The 24044-nt window shown below is 27.5% G+C and overlaps 1 protein-coding gene across 3 annotated transcripts in view; it reads right to left on the bottom strand.

Annotated features, from left to right (window-relative positions):
- LOC100210062 (protein GDAP2 homolog) overlaps positions 1-24044 on the bottom strand; it is a 72302-nt gene that overhangs the window by 21191 nt on the left and 27067 nt on the right. For all 3 annotated transcript variants that reach the window (XM_065792769.1, XM_065792768.1, XM_065792767.1), the window contains exons 4-10: positions 13280-13331; positions 12363-12464; positions 12178-12266; positions 11971-12047; positions 8647-8734; positions 1961-2026; positions 871-1012 (exon numbers count right to left, since the gene is read on the bottom strand). In XM_065792769.1, coding sequence (XP_065648841.1) covers positions 871-1012; positions 1961-2026; positions 8647-8734; positions 11971-12047; positions 12178-12266; positions 12363-12464; positions 13280-13331 — 616 coding nt within the window. The remainder of the gene's footprint in view (positions 1-870; positions 1013-1960; positions 2027-8646; positions 8735-11970; positions 12048-12177; positions 12267-12362; positions 12465-13279; positions 13332-24044) is intronic.

Below are 24044 nucleotides of genomic sequence, written 5' to 3'. Positions count from 1 at the left end.
TCTGTTAATTCACCTCCCCAAGCCCCAGAAGGCTACTACAGACGAGGAGGCTACTTAATTGTGGTTATAACCCTCTCTCAACTCTATAACTCCGAAACAAGAACCTTGACAAACAAGGCCGCTGTGCGGAGAAACAGGTTGAGCACAGTACTACCAAGAACATGGTGGGGATTGAACTCGGAACCTCTCGCTTATGAAGTGAGCACTCTACCACTACACCACTACCGCATATCATACCACAAATATATATATATATATATATATATATATATATATATATATATATATATATATATATATATATATATATATATATATATATATATATACAATGTTTTAAAGCTATTATTCAAATCTTTGCAAATGTCAAAAAAGCTTGTATCTTATTAAAAAAGCAATAAATCAACCACTTGAGAATTTTATTCGCATAAAATTCTTAAGTAGTTGATTATTCAGATACTCAAATTGTTGATGAATAAAAAGTTTTATTTATCAAAACATTGTTTTATTTGTCAAAACATTGTTTTGTTTGTCAAAACATTGTTTTATTTATCAAAACATTGTTTTATTTATCAAAACATTGTTTTATTTATCAAAACATTCTTTTGTTTGTCAAAACATTGTTTTATTTGTCAAAACATTGCTTTATTTGTCAACAATCTGAATGTATGTATCAATTATTATGCTAAAGTGCATAATAATTAACTAATTAACATTTTACATAATAATTATTTACACATAATAATTATAACAATATATATTATCATTTATTATGTTTGATTATAAATGTTAAACATGATAAGTATTAGCAGGAACTTAATTTAAAATTTAAAAAACTTAAAGAAAAAATCATTAAAAATATTTTCTAACTTTCTTTGTTGTTCCAAAATATCTTGTTCAACCTGACTTCTACCCTGAAGCTTAGCACGCCTTCCGGTGTCAAGGTCTGCAGCTACTTTTGCAAATGGATGTCGCCCCACAAACGAATTCAATAAATCAATTCCATTGTTAGCTAGAAAAACATATTATTTCAAACTTTTGTATTTATCATTGTTTGAACTATAAAACATATTATTTCAAAACTTTTGTATCATTGTTTGAAGCTATAAAACATTTAAAATTTTTAAGCATTTGTGCATCTGTGCACTAAATTTGTATAAGTTGTACTTTTGTTTATACTTTACCAAAACTGTGTAATAACTGCATGTCTAACTTATTGTGATATGGGTGTTTTTAGCTTAAATAATATGGAATTGTCTAACTTATAGTGATATGGATGTGTCTAGCTTGCCTTAAATAGATATTAAACAAAAATAAAAAATAAAATTTGTAAAAATATTTGAATTCAAATAAAGTTGAAATAAAGTTCTTTATATTGTTTATTTTATTAAAGATTTTAATAATTTTAATAAACAACTTTTATACAATAAATCTTTTGTAAATAAGGCGACTTTGTTTATTTGTTGTCTTATGATAAAATTATTTTATCTTAACAATCCTAAACAATTAAATTTAAAATAATTAACCTACATCTAGAAAAATTAAATTAAAAATAACACAAACCTACATTTAGGAAAATTAAATTCAAAATAATACAAAGCTACATCTAGGAAAATTAAATTCAAAATAATACAAACCTACATCTAGGAAATTAAAGTTAAAATAATTAAGAAAATTATGTTTAAAATAATTAACCTACATCTAAGAAAATTAAATTTATAATAATTAATCTACATCTAAGAAAATTGAGTTAAAATATAAAACTGATATAAAACCTGATTTATATCTAAGATTTATTTAAAATTTATTAACTTATTCCTATCTTGAACAATTGCATGTTTTCAGATGATGGTAAAGAATAAAGGAGATAAAAATGAATAAAAAAAACTGTTGTTATGACAATGATTATGACCAATATTATTTGAATAGAACTAGATATTAAACCAATCATGAAATTTACCTTTTAATGGCTTATCCATGATTCGAATCTGTCTCTCTGGTAAAAAAGGCTCACCATCTTCATTACCTTAAAATATATAAAAATAAAACTAATAAATTTGACACAAATTATTTCTAAATTTTAAAGATACTAAAAAATTAGCCTTTATTTAATCAATAACTAAGGCTAGTGCAGCAATTAAATTGTCTTTTTTAGCCAAAAACTGAATTTTCACATGAATATTAAAAGTATTATTAACTCTTAAGTTTGTAAAAGTACATCCTAAGAAGAAAATTAGTAAAAAACTGTTCAATTAAAAATTTTTATTGCTGTTTAATCATTATATATTTTATTATACTACTCCAAGAAAAATTAAAATTTGTGAAATTTTCAACAATTATTTGTTATTCTATTTAGTAAAAGATTAAACAAGTTTAGTATGAGATTTTTTCTAATATATAAAAAAAAATTAAACTTGAAAAGTGTTAAAATGAGTCAGTTAGTAATGAAAAATTTATAATAATATTTAAATACAGCTAGCCAAAATTTTTGACACCACATACTGAACAAGTCATAGTCAACACAGCAACTCCAGGCCTCTCTAGGCTCCAGGCTTCAGTAAAATTTATTAAAAAGCAAAAAATATTTCTCATAAAATTAGATTATTTTCTTAATTAAAACTTTTTATTCTTAATTAAAACATTCCATCTCTATATATTATTGCTGAACTTAATAGTTTTAGTAGTGCCCATTCAAGTGGTTTTGACACGGAACCCTTGGCAGCCATTGCAAACAAGGTAATGGCAAGAAAGAGCACCTTTTTTCATAAGAAAACGTGAATGAAAGTGTATGCAAATATTTAACTTATTTTAACTTCAAATTATGTAGCGTTAAAACATATCCAGTTAAAACATATATCAAGTTTTACGTTTTTACGTAAATTTAAAACTGCATTGCAGCAACACCTCCTTAATTTGGATCTATAGCGTTTACTTCCGTTTTATAAAGTCTTTTTTTTGCTAAATAGTTTTACAATTTTCCTTAGCAATAGGCCTGCATGGCTGAGTGGTTAGCTTCCATTGTGGTTAGTTCTGAGGCAAAGTGTCATGGTTCAAATCCTACTATTGGCACTAATTGTAATTTTTTAGAATCTTTTTAGATTTTTCTAAAATACAAAATAAAATACTTCTGAAGTTTTATAGATATTATATACATAAATATATATAATATATATAAAGATACATAAATATAATATAAGATACATAAATATAATATATATAAAGATATTATATACTATAACAAATGCAAGGAAGAACTTTTAGAAATTTTAAGTATTTTTATTTTTTTAAATACTTAAAGTTTCTAAAAATGTCAAAACACAGGGAGAAATTTGTTACGCATGTCATGATAGAGATACTTATGTTATTAATGTGGTAATTAATCAGGTAATTAGTCCTAATAAACTGCAAATGATCTGAAAAAAATTATGGTCTGCAACTTAATAAAGAAAAAGTTTGATAAGACAGCCCTGATACTTCAGAAGGTGCTGCTGAAAAAAATAGTTGAGGCAGAAAAAAGAAAAAAAATTTTTAGCTAGAAAAAACTTGAAAATTTTATTTTAACAATTAAAAGTCTTTTTAGCTACATTTATTTTTTTGCTACAAGTGTATACGACAAGATTGAAAAAAAATGTTTTGAGTTAATACGAACTCTCGCAAAGTGACACCGATGATTAAACCACTGATCTATCGAATTTATGCATATAATTGAAAAACAAAACGTTTTATAAACTCTTATATTGCAATTAATTTGCAATTAATCAACACTTTTAAGCTGGTTCTCTAAACAAGCACAACTGCATAGCATTTAATATAACATAATATAACAATAGACAGATGTGTTAAATGCAAATGTAAAAATCCACTTATATAACGTTTTATACAGGATCATGTGTAATATAAGAAAACTTTTCTAATAATTACATTCAAGGTAACTTGTCTTGAATTTTTCGATTTTCAACTCATATTCCAGATCCAAGACACAGCTAAAGCAAGCAGAAACAACATCCTTAAACAATGCCAAACAGTTGCAAAAATCTGATGCTTGTTTTGCACTCTCAGACTCAGCTAAATTTTTCAATCCATCTACTTTCCTCAACAGCTTCATGCAGTCATTGCCATAGTAGTGCCCCCCATGGTAAGGCAAAAGAGGAATATGAAGTGAAACAATAAACTGTCTTTGGCCACATCAGAGCAAAATTTTTTACAATATGATTGACAACACCAAAGAGCAAATGCAATTCCATTGGTGGAATTATTTCCAAAACAGTTGTTTGGTTTTCAAAAGGAAAGAGTGGAGGATGCACAGCATTTTGAAATGATTTGGCACTCTTTGTGTTTCCTCCGCTGTTGAGGAAGTCCTAAAAATGTTTTCTGACTTTTCCAAAGGTTCCTATCTCACCACACTTATAGAGTTTTGTTGACTCAACTTCACACCAACAACATGAGTGCTTGCTGGCATGTGATTGAATTCCACACATGATATTTGCCGTTTGAGATCACACGAGACAATCAAGGGCTTAGTGAGCAAGCTTTTTCTACTTGGATGAGATCAAAAATTTTATTAACATTTTGATATGCCTCTGGAATATTTTGTGCAACTGCCACAATCAATTGCTTTTTAACGCCAGTGCCATTGAGGTCACACCTGAGAATTGAGAACACAACTTAACAGACTTTTGAATAGGACTGTGAGGCTCAGATTCATCTAGCTTTGTGTTAAGCAAGGTCAAACTCACTTCTAAAAATGAGCCACCGCCATCTATTTCAAGCTTAAGGATGGATCCCTGATCAAGGCATCTTGAGATGCTGACAAATTCTTTTAGTTGATTTAAGTCATGGCAATGAACAACCTGACACTTGTCAATTTCAGACAACTTAATGGTGCTCACTGTAAAATTTTTTTGTAAAATTTTCCAATAGTCTGCAAGCTTTTGTTGAAAATTTGCCTCAACCAGTTAAGTAGAGCTAATTTGATTGAGAGCAGATCCAATTTTCCTCATGCCTGTGTTTGAAAGTCCTGTATTTTGTTAAATGGCAACTATATCTTGAGTGCTTAAAGGTGTTTGAGAGAGTTGCTAAGATGCTGATGAGGAACCTAAAAATTGTTAACCATTAACTAATGTGATTTTACAATTATTCTGAAAATTATTTTTGTGTTTTACCTTTTCTCACAGCCAATCTTGGGCCATGGAGTTGACTAATTCGAATTGTTACTCTTGGTGATGAATCTATAGAGAAAACCACTGATGAAGCTATCTGCTCAGCTCCATTAGAATCTACAAATGTTAATGTTCTGAGGTTTTGATGACAAGTTCCTTGAGTACAATGATGAGATAGATCGCAGGCAACTACTGAAAGGCAACTTGTACAATGTTTCTCTATTGTTTGCGCTTGATGATTGCTTGCTTTTTCTTGTTTTCGCTTATGCAATGGGTGCTTTTCTTTGCCTTTTGTTTTTGCAATTTGGCAAATTAAGCAGCACAAGTACTTGTTTGTTCGTCAAAGTTGTAACTTGAATAGGATTCAAAATTGAAAAGTTTTGGCAGATTTTGCACTGATTCCTTGTCACCTGATTATTTATCTTGAAACGACAAGCCATGCAAATTCCTATTGGAACTCTGTCAATCATCAAAGTTGATGTTTTTTGAAAAAGCTTCCAAAATCTTTTTCCTGCAGGACTCTGTCATTTTGTGGTCAGCTTTTTTCATACAAATAAAGTAGACAGATTTCCTGCACTCATTGTAATCTTTTGCAAACGTAGACATTTTTGAAATTTTGTTTTCCATTTTACAGTTTCCGATTTTTGTTTATGGTTTATAAACGAGTAAGCGCTAGAGATATGTTGAGCCAAGAGATGAGCTCAATAAATTAAGAGTGAATTTTAATCTATAAAACATATTCTATAAATTTAGCTTCCTTCCTACAATCATTTAAAGATAAAAAATATAATATTTTTTAGAAAAATTAAAAAATAATGGTCCCCACGGGACCGCAAAATTATTTTCAGACATCAAACTCTAATATCTTCGTAGGATTTTAATCCATGATTTTAATTTTACCATATTTTTGCATCTAAACAAATCAAGATTCATCAGTCAAAAGGATTTTGATGGAATGTTTTGTTTGTATTATGACCCCAAATTTTCAGGGTGTGATGTGCCTTCTTGATAATTACTGATTACTAAAATTATGTCATTTTCTTATTTCTGCCATTTGTATAGGGTTATGTACTAGTGATGTATCAATAGCACATTTGTGGCTGATGCAGATACCGATGTCGAAACCAATGTCAATACTGATGAATTAACTAAATATTAAAATTTTGAAAATATAAAACCATTTTAAATAAACTTTAAATTGTGTAAATTTTTTTCATGGAATCAATACTGGTAAACAAATACTTGAACCTAAATCAGATCCAAACCATTGTTTTAAAAGATATTAGAAAAACATATAATAAAATAAAAAATGTTTATTTTTTTTTACTATGAAAAGAAAAATTTCAAAAAATAAATATAATTTTAGAGGAACGCTATTTAATTTTAATTTTAAAAAGAAAATGGTACTAAGATAAGCAGTTTACTTTATTAATTCTTTATTAATTTATTAATAATTTAGATATCTAAACAACAATCATATAGAAATAAAGAAGGCTATACTTAAACACATAGATAACAATGCCTAAATAGGTTAATTTTAAGTATAACAATAAAACAACACAAATTAAAACTATTTTGAAATTAACATTATGGTAATAAAAGTAAAAGTACATTCAGCTGTTAAATTAAAGCTTATAAACATCATTTTAAGAATATTAAAATGCCATCAGTTGGAAAAATGGTAAATTAATAAAAAAAAGGCCAATGCCAATACCTATTTCAATTGTGCAAAAAGTGGCCGATTTTTTTTTTTTTATTTTTTTTTATTTTTTTTTTATTATTCACCTCCCCTAGGCCCGAGGGGGGCCACTACAGTCGAGGAGGATACTCATTTTTTTATTTTTTTTAGTCATTATTCGTGGTGCAACCCTCTCTCAACTCTTTAACTCCGAAACACGAACCTTGCCGAGCAAGGCCGCTGCGCGGAGAGATTAAGCTGATGCTTATTAATCAATACTATTACATGATGAAAGGGATCCCAAAGTGCCGCGACAAGTTGTGTTCATATCATAGATAAACATTAGAAAATAAGTTAAAAGTTAGTTAAACTTTCCAAAACATTATGAATTCCAAAATATTATTGAATAAGATATTAACAAACATTTGTTGTTTTGCCATTATACTTCCGGTTGAGAGCCTTAATTTAGGCTCTCAAATCTGCATCGTTTTTTCCATTAAAAAAATATTTTTCAATAATGAATGTTTTCGTTCACTGCAGAGTTTTTTAAACTCAGTTCAGTTTTATACAATCAGATTGGGTTTTTTATTTAGTCTGCAGTGGCTATAAAAAACTTTTGCTGTAGCATGTTTTTGTCTTTTGTTTTTTTTATTCTAACTATAACACTTAATGTATCGTTAAGTGCTATAGTTAGAATAAACTTGCATAATAAAAATATTAATTAAGCAAAGCGAACTTTAAAATACATGAGATGAATATTTTTCTTAGAAAATTGGTTAGAACATGATTTTATGACTATTTTGTTTGTTGTATGCTGTTTTTTATTTCAGTATATTAAATTTTGATTAAAAATTTCTTTAGCTGCACTGATGAGTTTTGCTTCTTCACTGATAAGTTCTGTTTCTTCACTGATGAGTTCTAAATTTATATTGAAAGGATAAAGTATGACTAGTTTTTAGTATTTTGATGAAACATTTTCTTTTTACATTTAATTGCAACCATTTGTAATTTTTTGCAATCTTATATGTTAACAAGCCAAGTTGAAACAACTACAAGTTGTAACAACTACAAGTTGAAACAACTACAAGATGAAACAACTACAAGTTGAAACAACTACAAGATGAAACAACTACAAGATGAAACAACTACAAGTTGAAACAACTACAAGATGAAACAACTACAAGTTGAAACAACTACAAGATGAAACAACTACAAGATGAAACAACTACAAGTTGAAACAACTACAAGTTGAAACAACTACAAGATGAAACAACTACAAGATGAAACAACTACAAGATGAAACAACTACAAGATGAAACAACTACAAGATGAAACAACTACAAGTTGAAACAACTACAAGATGAAACAACTACAAGATGAAACAACCTCCAAATATCAAAATATTCTTCAAAGATTAAAATAACTGAAATAGCAACAGATTGCAAATAAATTTTTCTTCTTTTATACTTAGAACATAAATTATTACCAACTATTACTAAGTAAATTCAAAATATCCATTATTTAATTTTTGAGATCAACTTATTTTACAGTGCATAACTGGTTTTGGTTCAACACAAGTTGTTATAAAAAATTTCAACAAAGTTGAAATGAAAATGTCAACAAAAAATAGTTATAATGAAATATCAAAGTTTTAGATTTCTAATCAGAAATTAAAAGTATAGTAATATTTTAATTAAAAAAATGTAAACTTTATGTAACCATTAAGCTTACATTTTTTCAATTAATATATCACTATACTTTTAATTTTTACATTTTTTACCATAAAATTATTATAAAAACATATTATACCTATATCTGAAGGCAAAAAACTAATTGCAAACTGTTCTTCTTTTTTATCACGTGGAAAATACATTGGCATTAGTCTTTTGTATGTGCTCTGAAAGCAAAAAAATATTGGTGGTATTTTAATATTATAATATTGCCAAACTTTAAAATCAACTTTAAAAGTAATGTGTGTGTGAGTGCGCATGGGTATTTAAACTTTAATGTCATCTTTAAAAGTAATGTGTATGTGAGTGTGCATGCATATTTAAACTTTAATATCACCTTTAAAAGTAATGTGTGTGTGAGTGTGTATGCATATTTAAACTTTAATGTCACCTTTAAAAGTAATGTAAGTGAGAATGGGAGTGTGCATGCGCATTTAAAGCATTCAACTTTATTTTAATAAAAAATAAACTTTAAAAAATTTTATTTTCAACTTCTTTTGATAAGTTTATGTGGTTTTCAGTTTATATTTTAACCATTTTTTTGAGCTTTTACCGAAAATTTACCAATAAATCAGTAAAATTGTTTTACCAATTTACTGGTAAAATTATGTCGGTAAATTTCTGCAAATGATTTTTACTATACTATAAATTAAACAGTTCATTTGAAATGCGGTAGTGGTGTAGTGGTAAAGCGCTCGCTTTAAAAGCAAGAGGTTCCGAGTTTGATCCCCACCACGTCCCTGGTAGTACCGCGCTAAACTTGTTTCTCAGCGCAGCGGCCTTGTTCACCAAGGTTTGTGTTTCGGAGTTATAGGGTTGAGAGAGGGTTATAACCACTAATAAGTAGCCTCCTCGTCTGTAGTGGCCTTCTCGGCCTTGAGGAGGTGAATAACAAAAAAAAAAAAAAAAAAAAAAAAAAAAAAAAATCCCTAATTATGAAATATATTTTCTTTTCTTTGCTATCTTGTGAATAATATTTTGCTGTAAAAAAAAGTTATGAATTTCAGCCGCACCTAACACAGTATTAACTTTCTTATTGTTTAAAATTTCGTTATGATTTCTTTATCACCATCAGAAACCCACATATCATTCCTAATGTTATGTATACCGTTTTCCTTTAAGTAAATCAGAACTCCTCCACCTTTATATGTTTGTCTCTATAACAAAAATCTAAAAAACGAAGATGATAATCAGAATTATTATGCCCAAAATCGCTTTAAAATATTTTAAAAGGTTTGAAATAGCTTAATAAATTAAAGCTTTAATAATCACTTTACTATCAACTAAGCTGTTTGCTTTATTTGGAAACTAATTTTGTTGGTTAAGTTTTGTCTGAACATTTTAAGAAAGACATTACTACTTTCTTGTGATAAATTTATTGTTGCATTTATCAATCAATTTGATTTGCTTTTGATCAAAATGTCAGTTGTTTAGAAACACTAAACCTTAAACAAAGGAAAAACAGTGACTTGCAAAGTATGTGGAAATACCAGTAAATACTCAAGTTTCACAACTGGAATGTGGTATCACCTAAAAAAAAACATGGAATCAAAAAAGAAACACAGGAAAAGTTGACAACAAAAGCTACAACAGAATCAAAAAAGCTTAAGATTTCAAATTTTTTCCCAAAGCAATCAATTGAAGAAGTGATTTCATGACTTACAGCACTGGATAGATTTAGTTTCCACACCATTATTAACAGCTCTTTCATTCGATCTGCCATGTGTAAATAAGGTTATGATTTTCCAAAAAATCACAAGCAAGCAATCTAGTTAGTTGAAAAGTTTGCAACTGGCATGAGAAATGACCTTAAAAACACTTTTAAATCTTTAGTGACATTTGGGAAACGCTTTTCAATTACACTGGATGAGTACACTTCTTTGAAAAATCAAAGGTATATGAAAATTAATATTTATCAAAAACACACATACAGGAATCTGGGCTTGACCCAAATTTCTGGATCACTGCCAGCTGAAAAAGCTGCAGCAGTTGTCACAGAAAAAGTGGCCGAATTTGGAATGTATTTGGCAGTTCAAGAAATACTGTACAAGAAGCCTTTCTGAAAAATCAATAACAACACATTGCAAGTAACAAGCAACGAAGATGTTGTCAGCAGTGACAAATCCGAATCTTACACCGAAGTCAGTTTTCTTGATGCTGCCATGGATGAAAACATTCTATTCCAAAAGTGAAAGTGCACTTGCAATCTGTCATCACAAAAGTCCGAAAAATCATCAAGTTATTTTGAAAATCTCCAGTCAAAAATGATGTCCTCCAAGAAGAAATAAAGAAACAGCACAGAAAAGAGGTTTCACTTATCCTTGACTGCAGAACAAGATGGAACAGTCTACTGTCAATGATTCAACAGTTTCTCAAAGTTAAAGATTCACTCAGAAAAATATTGAAAAACATTTCTAAACATTTGATTTGCAGTGATGATGAAGCAAACGTTTTATACAACCTTGTTGCTGCTCTTGAACCAGTCAAATTGGCAGCAGAAGCCCTTTGCAGACAGGATGCAACTCTTCTTACTGCTGAGGGAATTTTCAAGTTTCTTTTGAACAGACTGAAACAACAAGACTAAACTCTTTGCATTGCAATGAAGAGTGTAATTTTGAAACATTTTGAAGAGAGAAGGCAGAGCAATCCGACATAGAAGAACATGGAGTTTTCAAAATGTCTTCGAAGTCTGTACTTCAAAAGACTGCCAAAGATTTATTGTCTAGAATATTCCCAACAAATCCAGATGACTTAAAATTCATTCAAGAAGTGTGTGGCTCAGAAAATCTCGATGAAAATCCACTTTCACTTAAAGATGAACACAAGGAAGCAATCCAGCAATTAACCAAAAAACAGCGCCACAATTCAAACGAAAAATTCAAAGCCATTTCAAAAGAAATGTTGGTTTATGAAGCTATTGAAAAGAGAACTGGCAATCTTGAACTTTTATTCAATGCACTGGAAACTATCCCTCCAATAAGTATTGAGTCTGAGCGAGCCTTTTCTGCTGCTGGATTATTTGTGACAAAAATTCAATCCAGAATGAATGACAACTTACTTGATTCACTTGGTTCCCTTGAAGCTCTTTTTTATCAATATAACAATTATCAATAAAGATGTTAGATCTGAATCTTATAAAGACATTATTTTGAAATGAAAAAATTTTTTATATGAGTTTCTATGATTTCTTTATTTTTTACCGATTTTACCGATATTTACCAGTAAATTATACTTTTTTTTACTGATTTACCAGTAAATTTAAAAGTTGTTAAAAACTCAACCCTAATTTGTACAATTTAAGATTCCAAACTGCTTTACATCAACATAGAAATTGCAGTTTTGTCTTAACACCGACTAAACTGACATGGTCTTTCCAGTTTATTTTAACTTCAAAACTTTTTACCTCATCTATAGGCTCCACAACAAAAACAATAACTCCAAAGGCATCAATATTATGTTCAAGATATCTTCGAACAGTACCTGTTACAAGATAAAAGCCATTTTATTATTATTTGCTGCATATTTAATTTTTTTTCAAAATTACATTTTTTTTAAATTATATGCAAAAAAAAAAATACTCAGGTGCCCAATAAAGATGTAGTAAACTTACGTAATGCAATATGAGCTCCTTCCTCTGGAGGATAACCTCTACGTGTTGAATTTATTACAGTAAGCCCAATTGAATGAAGATTGTTTTCACTTAACATTTTTGAAAAAATTGGTATTATATTTAAAAGAAAAATGCAACTTCTAGCAATGATATGCCTTTATTGCAAAATAATTTTATAAACTCACAAAGCTAATTGAAGAACATTTCTATAACACATGTATAAAGCACTTTCAGCTGCCGTTTTATATTTTGTATTATATCGAGGTCCAACTGTATGTACAACATATCTTAAACAAACAAAAATTACTTTAAAAATACACACTTTTTAAGTAACTAATAGTAAAACATAATTCAAATATAGCAATATCATTAGAACTCCTGGCTAGTTATTTAAGAATATAAATTATTGAGTAATTAGCTAGAATATTAATTTTAATGTAAAAAAATATTTTAATACTTATTAAAACAAATTAATACTAAGAATATAAATTACTAAGTAGTTACTAAGAATATTAATTCGATACTAAGAATATAAACTACAAATCAAGAAGAAAATATTTGAGTTGATTTCCTAATTTTTAATATCAATTGCATTAAAATTACTTTGAAAATTCAAAAAGCAAAAACTAAAGGATTTTGATAAAGTATTAGGGATAGTCCATAAATTATGTGAGGCAAACTTTCACAATAAACTAACTAAAAAGACCAAGAGTTTTCCTTCGCAGAGTATTAATTTAAATAAAATATTGCTCATTAAGTTAAATGAAAATTGCCGCGCAAAAGAGCCTAACCTCTCCTACTTCTGTTTTTAAAATATATTTTGCATTGCATAATTTATGGACGATTCCTTATTAAAATATAATATGTTCCACAAACAAAAAAAAAACAAAAAAAAAAACTTATTTTATTCTCAATACAGATATGTACCATTTTACTATTTATATAATTATTCTTATTTATCTATAATCATATATATTTTTTTATATTATTATTTTTACATAAACAATAATATACAATCTGCATTAACCTACTAGAGTTTGTATTTACTTATATTTACACTTAATCAAATTGATATTTGTAAAACATATGTTAAAAAACAAACCTAGACGGAAGTCCATAACCTTTTGACATTTTTGCTTCACCAGTTCGACAATCTATAAAAAAAAAAAAAAAAAAAATTAATTTTTGCAACAAATAACCAAAATTAATTAGCTGTAAAGTGGATATTAAAATAGCTTTTTAATATCCACTTATCAAAGATATGATATGGCAGATACAAATGATTATATTCAGCCAGATATCCTGGATACAAATGATCCAGCCAAATATGCTGGATATAAATGATTATATCTAGCCAGATATGCTGGATACAGCAAATATTCGTCATTATAAAAATATATCAATTGATGCATGCAGTATTGGTTTCTGTCAGAGAAATCTTTTATGCATAAACACTTGACTTTAGATAAAAAGTCCACTCCTTGTATGTTCATTTATAGAAATTCAAAGGGCTTCAACAGAACATAATAATTGAAGAGGACTTTGAAACAACATCACAATGGAAGTACTCACATTTATGAGCTAATTTTATTCCTTAACAATTATGTAATTTTTCTATGCACTTTAACTCTCTTTCCTGTTTCCTGCCCCATTTTAGAAAAATGTTTTGATAAAATTTTTTTCAAAAGTAATGTTTAAGGCTAATTTTTTTTGTACAAAACTTTTTAAAGACGCATATTTTTGACATTTAATTTTTAAGTTTAGTTCTGATATACAATAAAATAAAATCTTAATAAAGAAAATTTACATTAACTAATTTTTGTGTTTTAGCTCCAACTGAATGCAAAAGCAATTTAGTGGTAGAGTTTAAAATCACTTTTTTAACACTTTTTTTTCTTCTTCTTCTGAAAGTACTCTACTCAACTCATTTCTCTGTGTATATTTGTTTGTCAGGCTTAGAGTTTCAAATTTATAGACGTGAGAGAAACAAAAAAAAACAAAAAAAATAGCTTTCTTGACTATAGTGACTGGGTCTTAAGGAAGTAAAAGTTGCCCAGTTGGCACAAGAATGTTTTAAATGTCTAAAAAATGCATTAATACGTTTTTAAATGTTTTTAGACATCTAAAACATGTCTTTTGGAGTCTAAAGGATAGTGGTAGTAAGCTTAGTTTTAGTTATGCAGTCATGCTTTTGCAGTCTTTTTTTTACATATGCTCAGAGATTTTTAATTGAATTGAGATCTAATTTTCCAGGCTATTTATGTGTTTTAATATTTTCTACCATAAATTTCTTGACTTTTTTTTAATACATAGCATGTGGTTAAATCCTGCTGCAATATTCCATTTCCATTTGGAAACATTTTCAACACCTCTTGAATAAAATGAGTTGCAGAACCTCAATGTAAATATCAGATCTCATCATGCCAGTAACTGGGTAGAGTGCTCCTGGTCCAACAGCAGATAAACTCAAAAACATCTTTTTTTCTGAATACTTGCCATATTGTTCAATGTGTCCAGGTCTTATAGGCTCACCATCAGAATGACAAACAAACTTTGATCGCTAGATTTGCACTTCAAAATTAATAAATCAACAAGTTATCAATTATCAAGTCTGTTATTAAATAAATAAATTAACAACTATCAAGTCTCTTCAATTTAATATCTTCAGTTTTTAAAAATGTTTATACAAACATAAAAAGTAAAATAGCTGTAAATTGAACATTTTCTTAACCATTGCTCTTTAGCCCACTTTTTGTATTCCTTTGCCCACAAGAGACGCTTCTTCATGGCATCTGTAAAGAATGGTTTTCTAAAAGGTTTTTTGGAAAAAAACCTTCTAAAGCTAACAACCTTCTCTATACAGTATTTAAGCAGACACAGATGTCATACATAGCTAAATCATTCTATAGTTGGTCACTTGTCTTCTTTGGATTTTTGATACTCACCAGCATCAGATAAAGTTTTTGATAAATAATTTTCTAATTATTCTTAAAGCAAATTGAATCACAATTTTAAATGGCAAAAAAAAAAAAAAGAAAAAAAAAAAAAAGCCATCGATCCCCAGACCATGACATTGCTTCCAACAAATTTTACTGTTCCTCAAATGCAACATAGTGTGAATGCTTCACCTTTTTTTCTCCATACTTTTTGAACTCCATCGGACTTCACAAGATTAAAATTTGACTCGTCAGTCCATAAAACTTTCTTCCAGATTGATACCGGTGTATTTACATATTTTTTAGCAAATGCAAGTCTTTGGTTTCAATGGGTTTTTGAAAGGAATGATTTCTTACATGGAACTATTGATCAAATTGCTTCAAATTGATCCCAATACGGTAAAGAAATTAGTTGAATCTTGAAAATTGAAATTGAAAATCTTTAAAATTTTTGAATATTAAAATTTTTTGAAAATTAATTACTAGGAGAAACGTTTAATCTGTAAAATTTTGTTCGATACTTAATTAATGTTTAAAAATTGCATAGTTTGAATGTATCATTAAGTTTTTAGCAACTTAAGTTAACTGTTTTATTTCTTATTAAATTCTTAATTAAATTTACTTTCATAATAATTGTAAATTTTTTTTATAAACTTTTTTTTATTTGAAAGAACCTGACAAAGTTTATTTTTGACAATAAAATGTTTTGTTTGGATACTTATTTCTCTGATTGTACCAAAAATAATTAATACTTCTTAATAATAATTCTTATTAATAATAATAATTAATATCTTTAAATGACATGCTTAATTAAATGAATTAAAAATAATGAACTTGAAATGATTACAGTAATTAGTAGAAATTAATAAAACTACTAAAAAATAATTTTCATATGACAAATCATTCAACTTTTTGATATAAAAAAATAAAAAATTCCAATTATTTATATATTTAAAAATAAATAATATAAAATATAAGAAAAAAATATAAGAAACTGAAAATTAAGTTTACCTACTCAAAGAATAATCGAAGAAAAGTAACAATAGAAGAAAACCTACTCAAAGCTAACAACTACTAAAAATGGGGTTACAAACTTTACATGACCATAACTTATTATTTTAATTATTAAGTGCATGTATTAAAAGTTTTCAGGTGAAGATTTTTAAAATATATCAACATAAATGAAAATATTAGCATTTTTAAAAAATAAAGACTTGTAACAATTTTGAGTAACACTGGAAACAATCACAAAAACTACGCAAAGAAGCATAAAATTTTTAATAAATAAAAAAGAAATGATTTTTTAAACTATTTAATTATTAAACATATAAAGAGTTTTTCTTTTTTTTTGTAGGATATTTTAAAGAAAAAATTATTATAGTTTATTTATTAGAAATTTTTTGGAACTTATTCTTTCTCTTTAGCCATTCAATGTCTATATATATTGAAAATACTTTTAAAATGTCTAATCATAAAACTATGAGAAAACTTGAATATTTTTACATGTTTCCTAAGAGTTGGTCTTAAAAATTCTTAAAAACTTATTCTTAAAAACTTTTCCTAAGAGTTGGTCTTTATTATTAAAAACTTTTAAGTAGTTTCATATCCAGTTTTATATCTAGAAAAAACCCTTTCTTACACCACTAGGTTTGCATATGATCAACATTATTTTAAAAACACGTTTAAAAACATCTAAATATTTGATTTTAAAAACTTGACCATAGCTGTTAATGTTTTGAAAATTTGTATGCATTTTAAAAACACACTGAAAAAATTATCTTAACTATAAAGAAACTTAAAAAAAAACTCATAAAAAAATCTTCCTAAAAAAAATAACGAAAAATAAAATAACTTAAGTAAAACTTAAATAAAAAAACTAAAATTAAAACTTAACTAAAATAAATAATAAACTATAACGATAAGATTATCTAAATTACGTTTGAATTAAATATCTTTGAATCATTAATCTTTACTAATGATTTTATAATATTATGTGAAACCCTTTTTAAATAAAGAAACAACTTACATCTAACGATTGCTTAATAAATGCACTTAAAATTGTTTAATAAATGCATTTAAAAGTTAAAAAAAAGATTCTTAACTATTCTTCACACTAATGTAAACAAAAGAAAAAATAATTAAATCGTTTATTTAAAAAGTTGATATAATTTTTGTTATTAATTTAAAGACATTTATAATAAAAAAATACATACTTATATAAATATAAATAATATATATATTATTCATTAATGTCTTTATAAAAAATCATAAGCAACGATTTGTTACTTTATTTAAATGCGTTTCAATAATATAAAAACATAAGTAAAAATCAAAGTTATGTAATTCAAACGACTTTTAAAAAAGTTAGTTGTTTTTTTCCTTATCAACAAATTCTTTCCACTTTTCAAGTGAATTAACTTTAACGATTCTTATATTAAGTTTATTAAAGAGACAATCGCTGTTTAAAGTTGTTGCTTGAAAAATTTAAATTTTTTTTATTTTACTAATAAAAAAATCTTATTTAAATAATATTAAAATAATATGAATTAAATTTTGTATAACTTTCAATGATACTTTAATTAAAATCATTAGCTACTTTATTTAAAACTGCTTTGCTAATATAAAAAAGTGTCAAAGTTATTTATTTTCAACATAATTAAAAACCAATTTTTTAGTGCATTTGTTAAAAACTGTGGTTAAATTGTCAAAACAAATTGTATTGTATTGTTGTATTTGCAACACTTTTGCTATTAAATTCATTCTATCATGTAGAATGCAGTTAATAGCAAAACTTCTACAGTTGAACTCATGTAACTTGAATCCTCTAGGGGTCTCAAAATATGTTCGAATTACTAGAGTTTTGGAATTATAAGAGTTCAATCCTAAATATTAAACATTAAAGGACCAAAAAACTTGTTTGATTTTAATGACCTTTTGAATTATAAGAATTCTAATTACACGAGTTTAACTATAATATATAAATAAATTAGAACTTTCTAAATATTTGTTTTAATTAGAATTTCTTAAGGCTTGTTCTCATTCTAAAATAGTTTGTCAATAAAGACATTTGTATGAAAAAAAAATTAATCAATTTTCAATTTTAATCATCAAAATGGAAAAAAAGGAAGGAGTTGAGTGTAAAAAAAAGAGTGGAAATTCATATTTGATGTTGTTTGTGCTTTTCCGTTTAAAATATTGCACCATAAACAGTTGTGAGTTCCAAGCGAAATGGTTGAGGAACAGCATCAGAAATTGCCGCTGATTTCAATGAACACCATGTAATGAAAATCAATGCTACAACTGTTAAACAACATTTGCTAGGCGTTAGTCTCAGAGGTTGTGTAGTAAGAAAAAAACCATGCTAAAGTTCATAAACAGAAACAAATTGGGACAAAAAACACAACAATTGGCAACCAGATGACTAGAATAATGTTCTTTGATCAGATGAATCAATGTTTGGAATTTTCAGCAATAAACGTCAGTCTTTTGTTCATTGTCAATCTGGAGAAAGGGTGCTTGATGATTGCATACTGCAACACGGGGTAGCAACATTATGGTTTAGGGTTGTTTTGGAAGTGGCCATGTCAAAAAACTTGTAAAAATCTACAAAAAAATGACAAAAGAAGACTATTTGCATATTTTAGAAGAACAACTTTGGAACAAGGATTTGTTTTCCAGCAAGACAACGATCTAAAACAAAGCTAAAGTCCTGAAAGAATATTTACGGAAAAAATCAGAGGAGTACTACAATTGATGGCTTGGCCAACGCAAAATCATGATAGCAATCCAATCGAACTACTTTCAGATCACCGAAATAGAGAAGTGTGAAAATTTCTTCAAGAGGGAAAAAAGACCTAAGAAAATGAGTTCAAAATATTTAGAATGCTGTTGATGGCCAATATTTATAACTGTTGTGTAACAGATTTAATATAAAGAACTTAATTTTGAGTAGTAATATAAAGTTTTTCTTATAGAAATTGAGTAAATTATAAAGTAAATAAAATTATTTATTTTTGTTATTGTTGCCTTTATAAAATTCTAGAAAAGTCTAAGTTCATTATAAAATTTAACATTTTGCTAAGTGCAATTAAACTTATGGATGGTAATATATATAAATATATATATATATATATATATATATTTATAAATTTAAATTTATATATATGAATTTATATATATATATATATATATATATATATATATATATATATATATATATATATATATATATATATATATATATATATACAGCTTTGGCCAAAAGTTTGGAACACCCTTGCATTTTTGAAGGAAACGACACATTTTGTGTAATAACATAGCAACATATATTTTATATAACTACCATAACAATACGAAATTAATCTACAGTCAGTAGGTCATTAAAAATCCACAGTTAGTATTTTGTATATTGTCCTCGACTCTTCAGAACAGCTTCTATACGCCTGGGCATCGAGGTCACCAAATTCTCACAATACTGCTGACTCACTTCTACCACCCATACACGCTTTATAACCTCTATTAAATCCTTTTCTGACGTCGGTGCTTGCTCAGCAACCTTTTGTTTAAATAAGGTCCACATATTTTCAATGGGATTGAGGTCTGGGCTTGATCCAGGCCATGGACCTAAGACCTCAATCCCAGAATCCCAAAGCCAACTACTCACTGCCCTTGTTTGATGGCAGGGAGCACCATCATGCTGAAATGTGGTGCAATTGAGTATCCCCATATGATGGGGAAGTTTCTCTTGTAGGATACTAAGGTAGACCTGACCGTTGATTGTTGTATTTCGTGTCATGAACCAGATACCTCCCATGCCCGCAGCGCTAAAGCTTGCCCAAACCAGGACCGTAGGTCTTTACCATTGGTGTTACATATCTGGCATTGAAACGTTGATTTGGTGGTCTCCTAACACAACATGACTTTGATTGAAACTGAGTGAAGGTAGCTTTGTCCGAAAACATCACGTTCCTCCAGTTTTCTGCCACCCAGTGCCGGTACTTCCTGCAGAAGGCCAATCGGTCTTTGATATTTTTAGCGGTCAACTTGGCTTTTTTTGCAGCACGATAGCACCGGAGATTGAAATTGTTTACCAATCGCCTCCTGATTGTTTGGGAACTTGGTGGGTCCGACATGGATGATGATTATAGCTGAGGAGGACCACGTGGGATGAGCAATACAGGCCCTTCGGATGAGACGATCAGCTGATAATGAAGTTACACGTGGTCTTCCAGATCTTTTGCGTGAATCCAGTGTACCCAACTCTGCTCTAGCAATCCCTTTGATGACTGCCCATCGGGACACCCTCAGAATGGCTGGAATTCTCTTTTTAGAGAAGTTTTGCTGGTGGAGCACCATAATTTGCGAACGTTTCGCGACTGACAACTCCTTTCCACATGCCATTAGAAGATTATCGGTCGGAATATCTGCAAACACACCCAGGACAAAATCGTGAATTGCTAATATTTACTAATATTTAATTAACTACTAAGTAAAACAAGGTAAACATAAAAATCAACCATTACTCCTTCTAAAATATAATTTATAATTTCTACCTGTTTGAAATGATTCCAAAAAATGGACGTAAAATAAAGTCGTATTAGAGTCCAAAAATAGAAATTTCTAACCTATAAAGCGTGTTAGCAGACATCTACACATGCACGTGAATCAATCTAAGAACGTAAACAAGTCAGACACTGCATAAGAAATTTATAGCTTTACACATGATTGGTTGTGTGTCTCTCACAATGAACAACGGCTGATACTGAAATTAATGGTACATTGATTGTATAAGCTATAAATATCTTTGAATTCAAGCGTAAGATAAGAAACAATGCTCATTCTGTAGCTTGTCTTCTATATTTCAACAACTGACACTAATTAGCGCAAATTAGTCATTACGGCAGAGTCTTTAACTGCCGAAAATGGCTAAAACGCCCAAAATGCAAGGGTGTTCCAAACTTTTGGCCAAAGCTGTGTGTGTGTATATATATATATATATATATATATATATATATATATATATATCTATATATATATAAATATACAGGCCTTGTTTTAAATAAAAAATGCTTAATGATTAGCTTAACTCTATATTTGACATCATAAAATTCTCTTTATTTTTTTATTTTTTAAAGACATTAAATTTTTTTATAATACTGCAATAATATTAATTACCACAAAACGAGTTACTGCAAAAAATATTATTTAATGGCTTTTTTATTACTACTATAAAGGAATGTTCATTTTATTATTATTTTTTTAATATTAAATAATTAAATTCAATATTGCATTTTTTTAAATGTTTGGTATTAACAAATTTCTTTCTTTTCTCCACATTTCCATAAATGAATTAAAATATGTAAACATTTTGAGTTTTTAAAATGATTATTTCTTAAAATTCTAATTGTGGCTACTTCTAACTTGCAACTACAATTGATTTTTTATTTTATTACGTTATTTTATCTACGTAATTTATTTTTATAAATTGTGTTAATTTATTTACTTTATTTATTTAAAGTTTATTAGTTTATTATTTTAATTACATTGCTGATATTTTTTATTATTAAAATTATATTGCTGAATATATTGTTTATTAAAAAGTAATCGCTGTGATTTAATTTGCATTATAAAAAAAAGTTTAACTTACATTTTGTGCAAACTTTTGATGCAGCCATTTATTTAAAAATTAATTTTGAGTAAAAAAAAATGTTTAGGAAGGAAAACAGAAAAAACAATTGCGATAAAAATAAGCTGATTTTTTTTTTAAAGAACAAATAAAATTTAAAAAATAAACAATATTTAGTAATATTTTTAAATAGATTTGACAGTTAAGTTAAAACCAAGCATTAACTTTAATTTTAATAAACTTAAATATATTTTTTAAAACAAAATTAAATTACATATGTTTCAAATCTAAATTAAATTATATTTTTTTTTATCAGAATAAAATTATGTATTCTCTTTAAACTAGTTTTAAATTAAATCATATATTTTTTATCAAAATTAAATTATGTTTTTATGATCTTTGCTTCAAGCTTAAAAAATCAATCATTACAATATAATAAAAACATAATAAAAATAAACCTTATTTTTATAAAATTATACTTGTGTTTTTTCCATTAGTAAATAGCCTTTATATCAAACATAATTCCCATTCAAACTTTTGTAACAAATATTCTTAAATAAACGTCATTCAAAAGTTAGTGTGACTTTTTTTTAAATTAATTACTTCTTTTATCTTACCACTTATAGAATAATTTCAAAGTTAAAAAATGATAAAAAGTTGCTTAACCGAAATCGCTTACTGCTTATGTAAAATCACTTAAGGCGCACGTAAATCACTCTACACATAACACTTTAAAACAAGGTCTCATATATACATATACATTATATATACACACACACACATATATATATATATATATATATATATATATATATATATATATATATATATATATATATATATATATATATATATATATATATATATAGATCTATAGTTTGTTGGCTTAGGGAAGAGCGGAAGGAAAAAAGTCATACTAACGCCAACATATACGTCACTTATAAATACTTTTAACTTTCGTCCAACATTTCCGAGTTGGACGAAAGTAAAAACCATTAACATAATAACAAATTAATCGTTTTTTAAAAAATCCACAAAATCGCAAATTTAATTGACCAGAATGTTTTAAAAACATTGTGAATGTTTTTAACAATATAAACAATGTTTTTATTTTTTTTTTTTTAATAAAATGTTTTTATTTTTATTTTTTTTAATAAAATGTTTTTATTTTTATTTTTTTTACTGTAAATCATGCGCGGAGTGTTGCTACATTGACTATCTTATAGCCTGACTCGCAAGGGAGTGCTGCTACATCGACTGACAAATAGCCTGACTCGCAAGGGAGTGCTGCTACATCGACTGACAAATAGCCTGACTCGCAAGGGAGTGCTGCTACATCGACTGACAAATAGCCTGACCCGCAAGGGAGTGCTGCTACATCGACTGAGGGTTTGGTTGGGGCAGGCAGTCTATCATTATTAAAAAAAAAAAATTCCGGTCTTGCATTTTAATTTTTACTTTTTGTCAACAAAATATGGAAAAAACTTTCGGACAACATCTAAGGGTTCTATATACATACATATATATATACATACATATATATATATATACATATACATATATATATATGTATGTATATATATATACATATATATATATATATATATATATATATATATATATATATATATATATATATATATATATATATTAGTAGCAGATCCAGGCTGAAGCAAGTATAGCAATTGCTACAGTCGGATAAGTTTTTTTTTCTCTTTTTATTTTTTACTTACATTTTTTTACGCAAAAAAGAAAAATAATTTAAACAAGATGTGGAGGTAACAAGTAGTCAAAATGTGGCACTTCAAAATTGTAGCTGAGCCAAGTTGACTATGTTATGGAAATATATCATTCGAAAAAATGAAATGCTTTATTAAAAAACTCATGTATTTAACGGATTTTGTCTCACAAGCCCATACATTTTTGAAAGAATATCAAACATTTCGCAGCTTATCAACTCAAACTGATCTGGGAGTTAAATAAAATGGCAAATCGACTGTAGCAACTGTAGCAGAAGTCAATTTGTCATGTTTTGAATCAACTCTATACATATTCCTGATAATTTAATATTTATTTAGGCTATTTATCTGCAATCTTTTTATTAATAAGGAGGTCTTACATAGTGATTAAAAGTCATCAAACGAGAACCTGTGGCAAAAAAAAAAATGTGTAGCAAAGATAGAAATTTTGTTAAATGTCCACTCTCTGTTTTTAAAATTTTTTAATAAAGTGGATAGCAATCATTAATTGAAAAAGTTTTTATAATTATAAAGAGTAAATTAAATAGCACTGTCGGTTGGTTTCTT

This window comes from Hydra vulgaris, chromosome 03, assembly GCF_038396675.1.
Source record: "Hydra vulgaris chromosome 03, alternate assembly HydraT2T_AEP".
Lineage (NCBI taxonomy): Eukaryota > Metazoa > Cnidaria > Hydrozoa > Anthoathecata > Hydridae > Hydra > Hydra vulgaris.
This window is presented reverse-complemented; position numbering and strand designations above follow the sequence as displayed.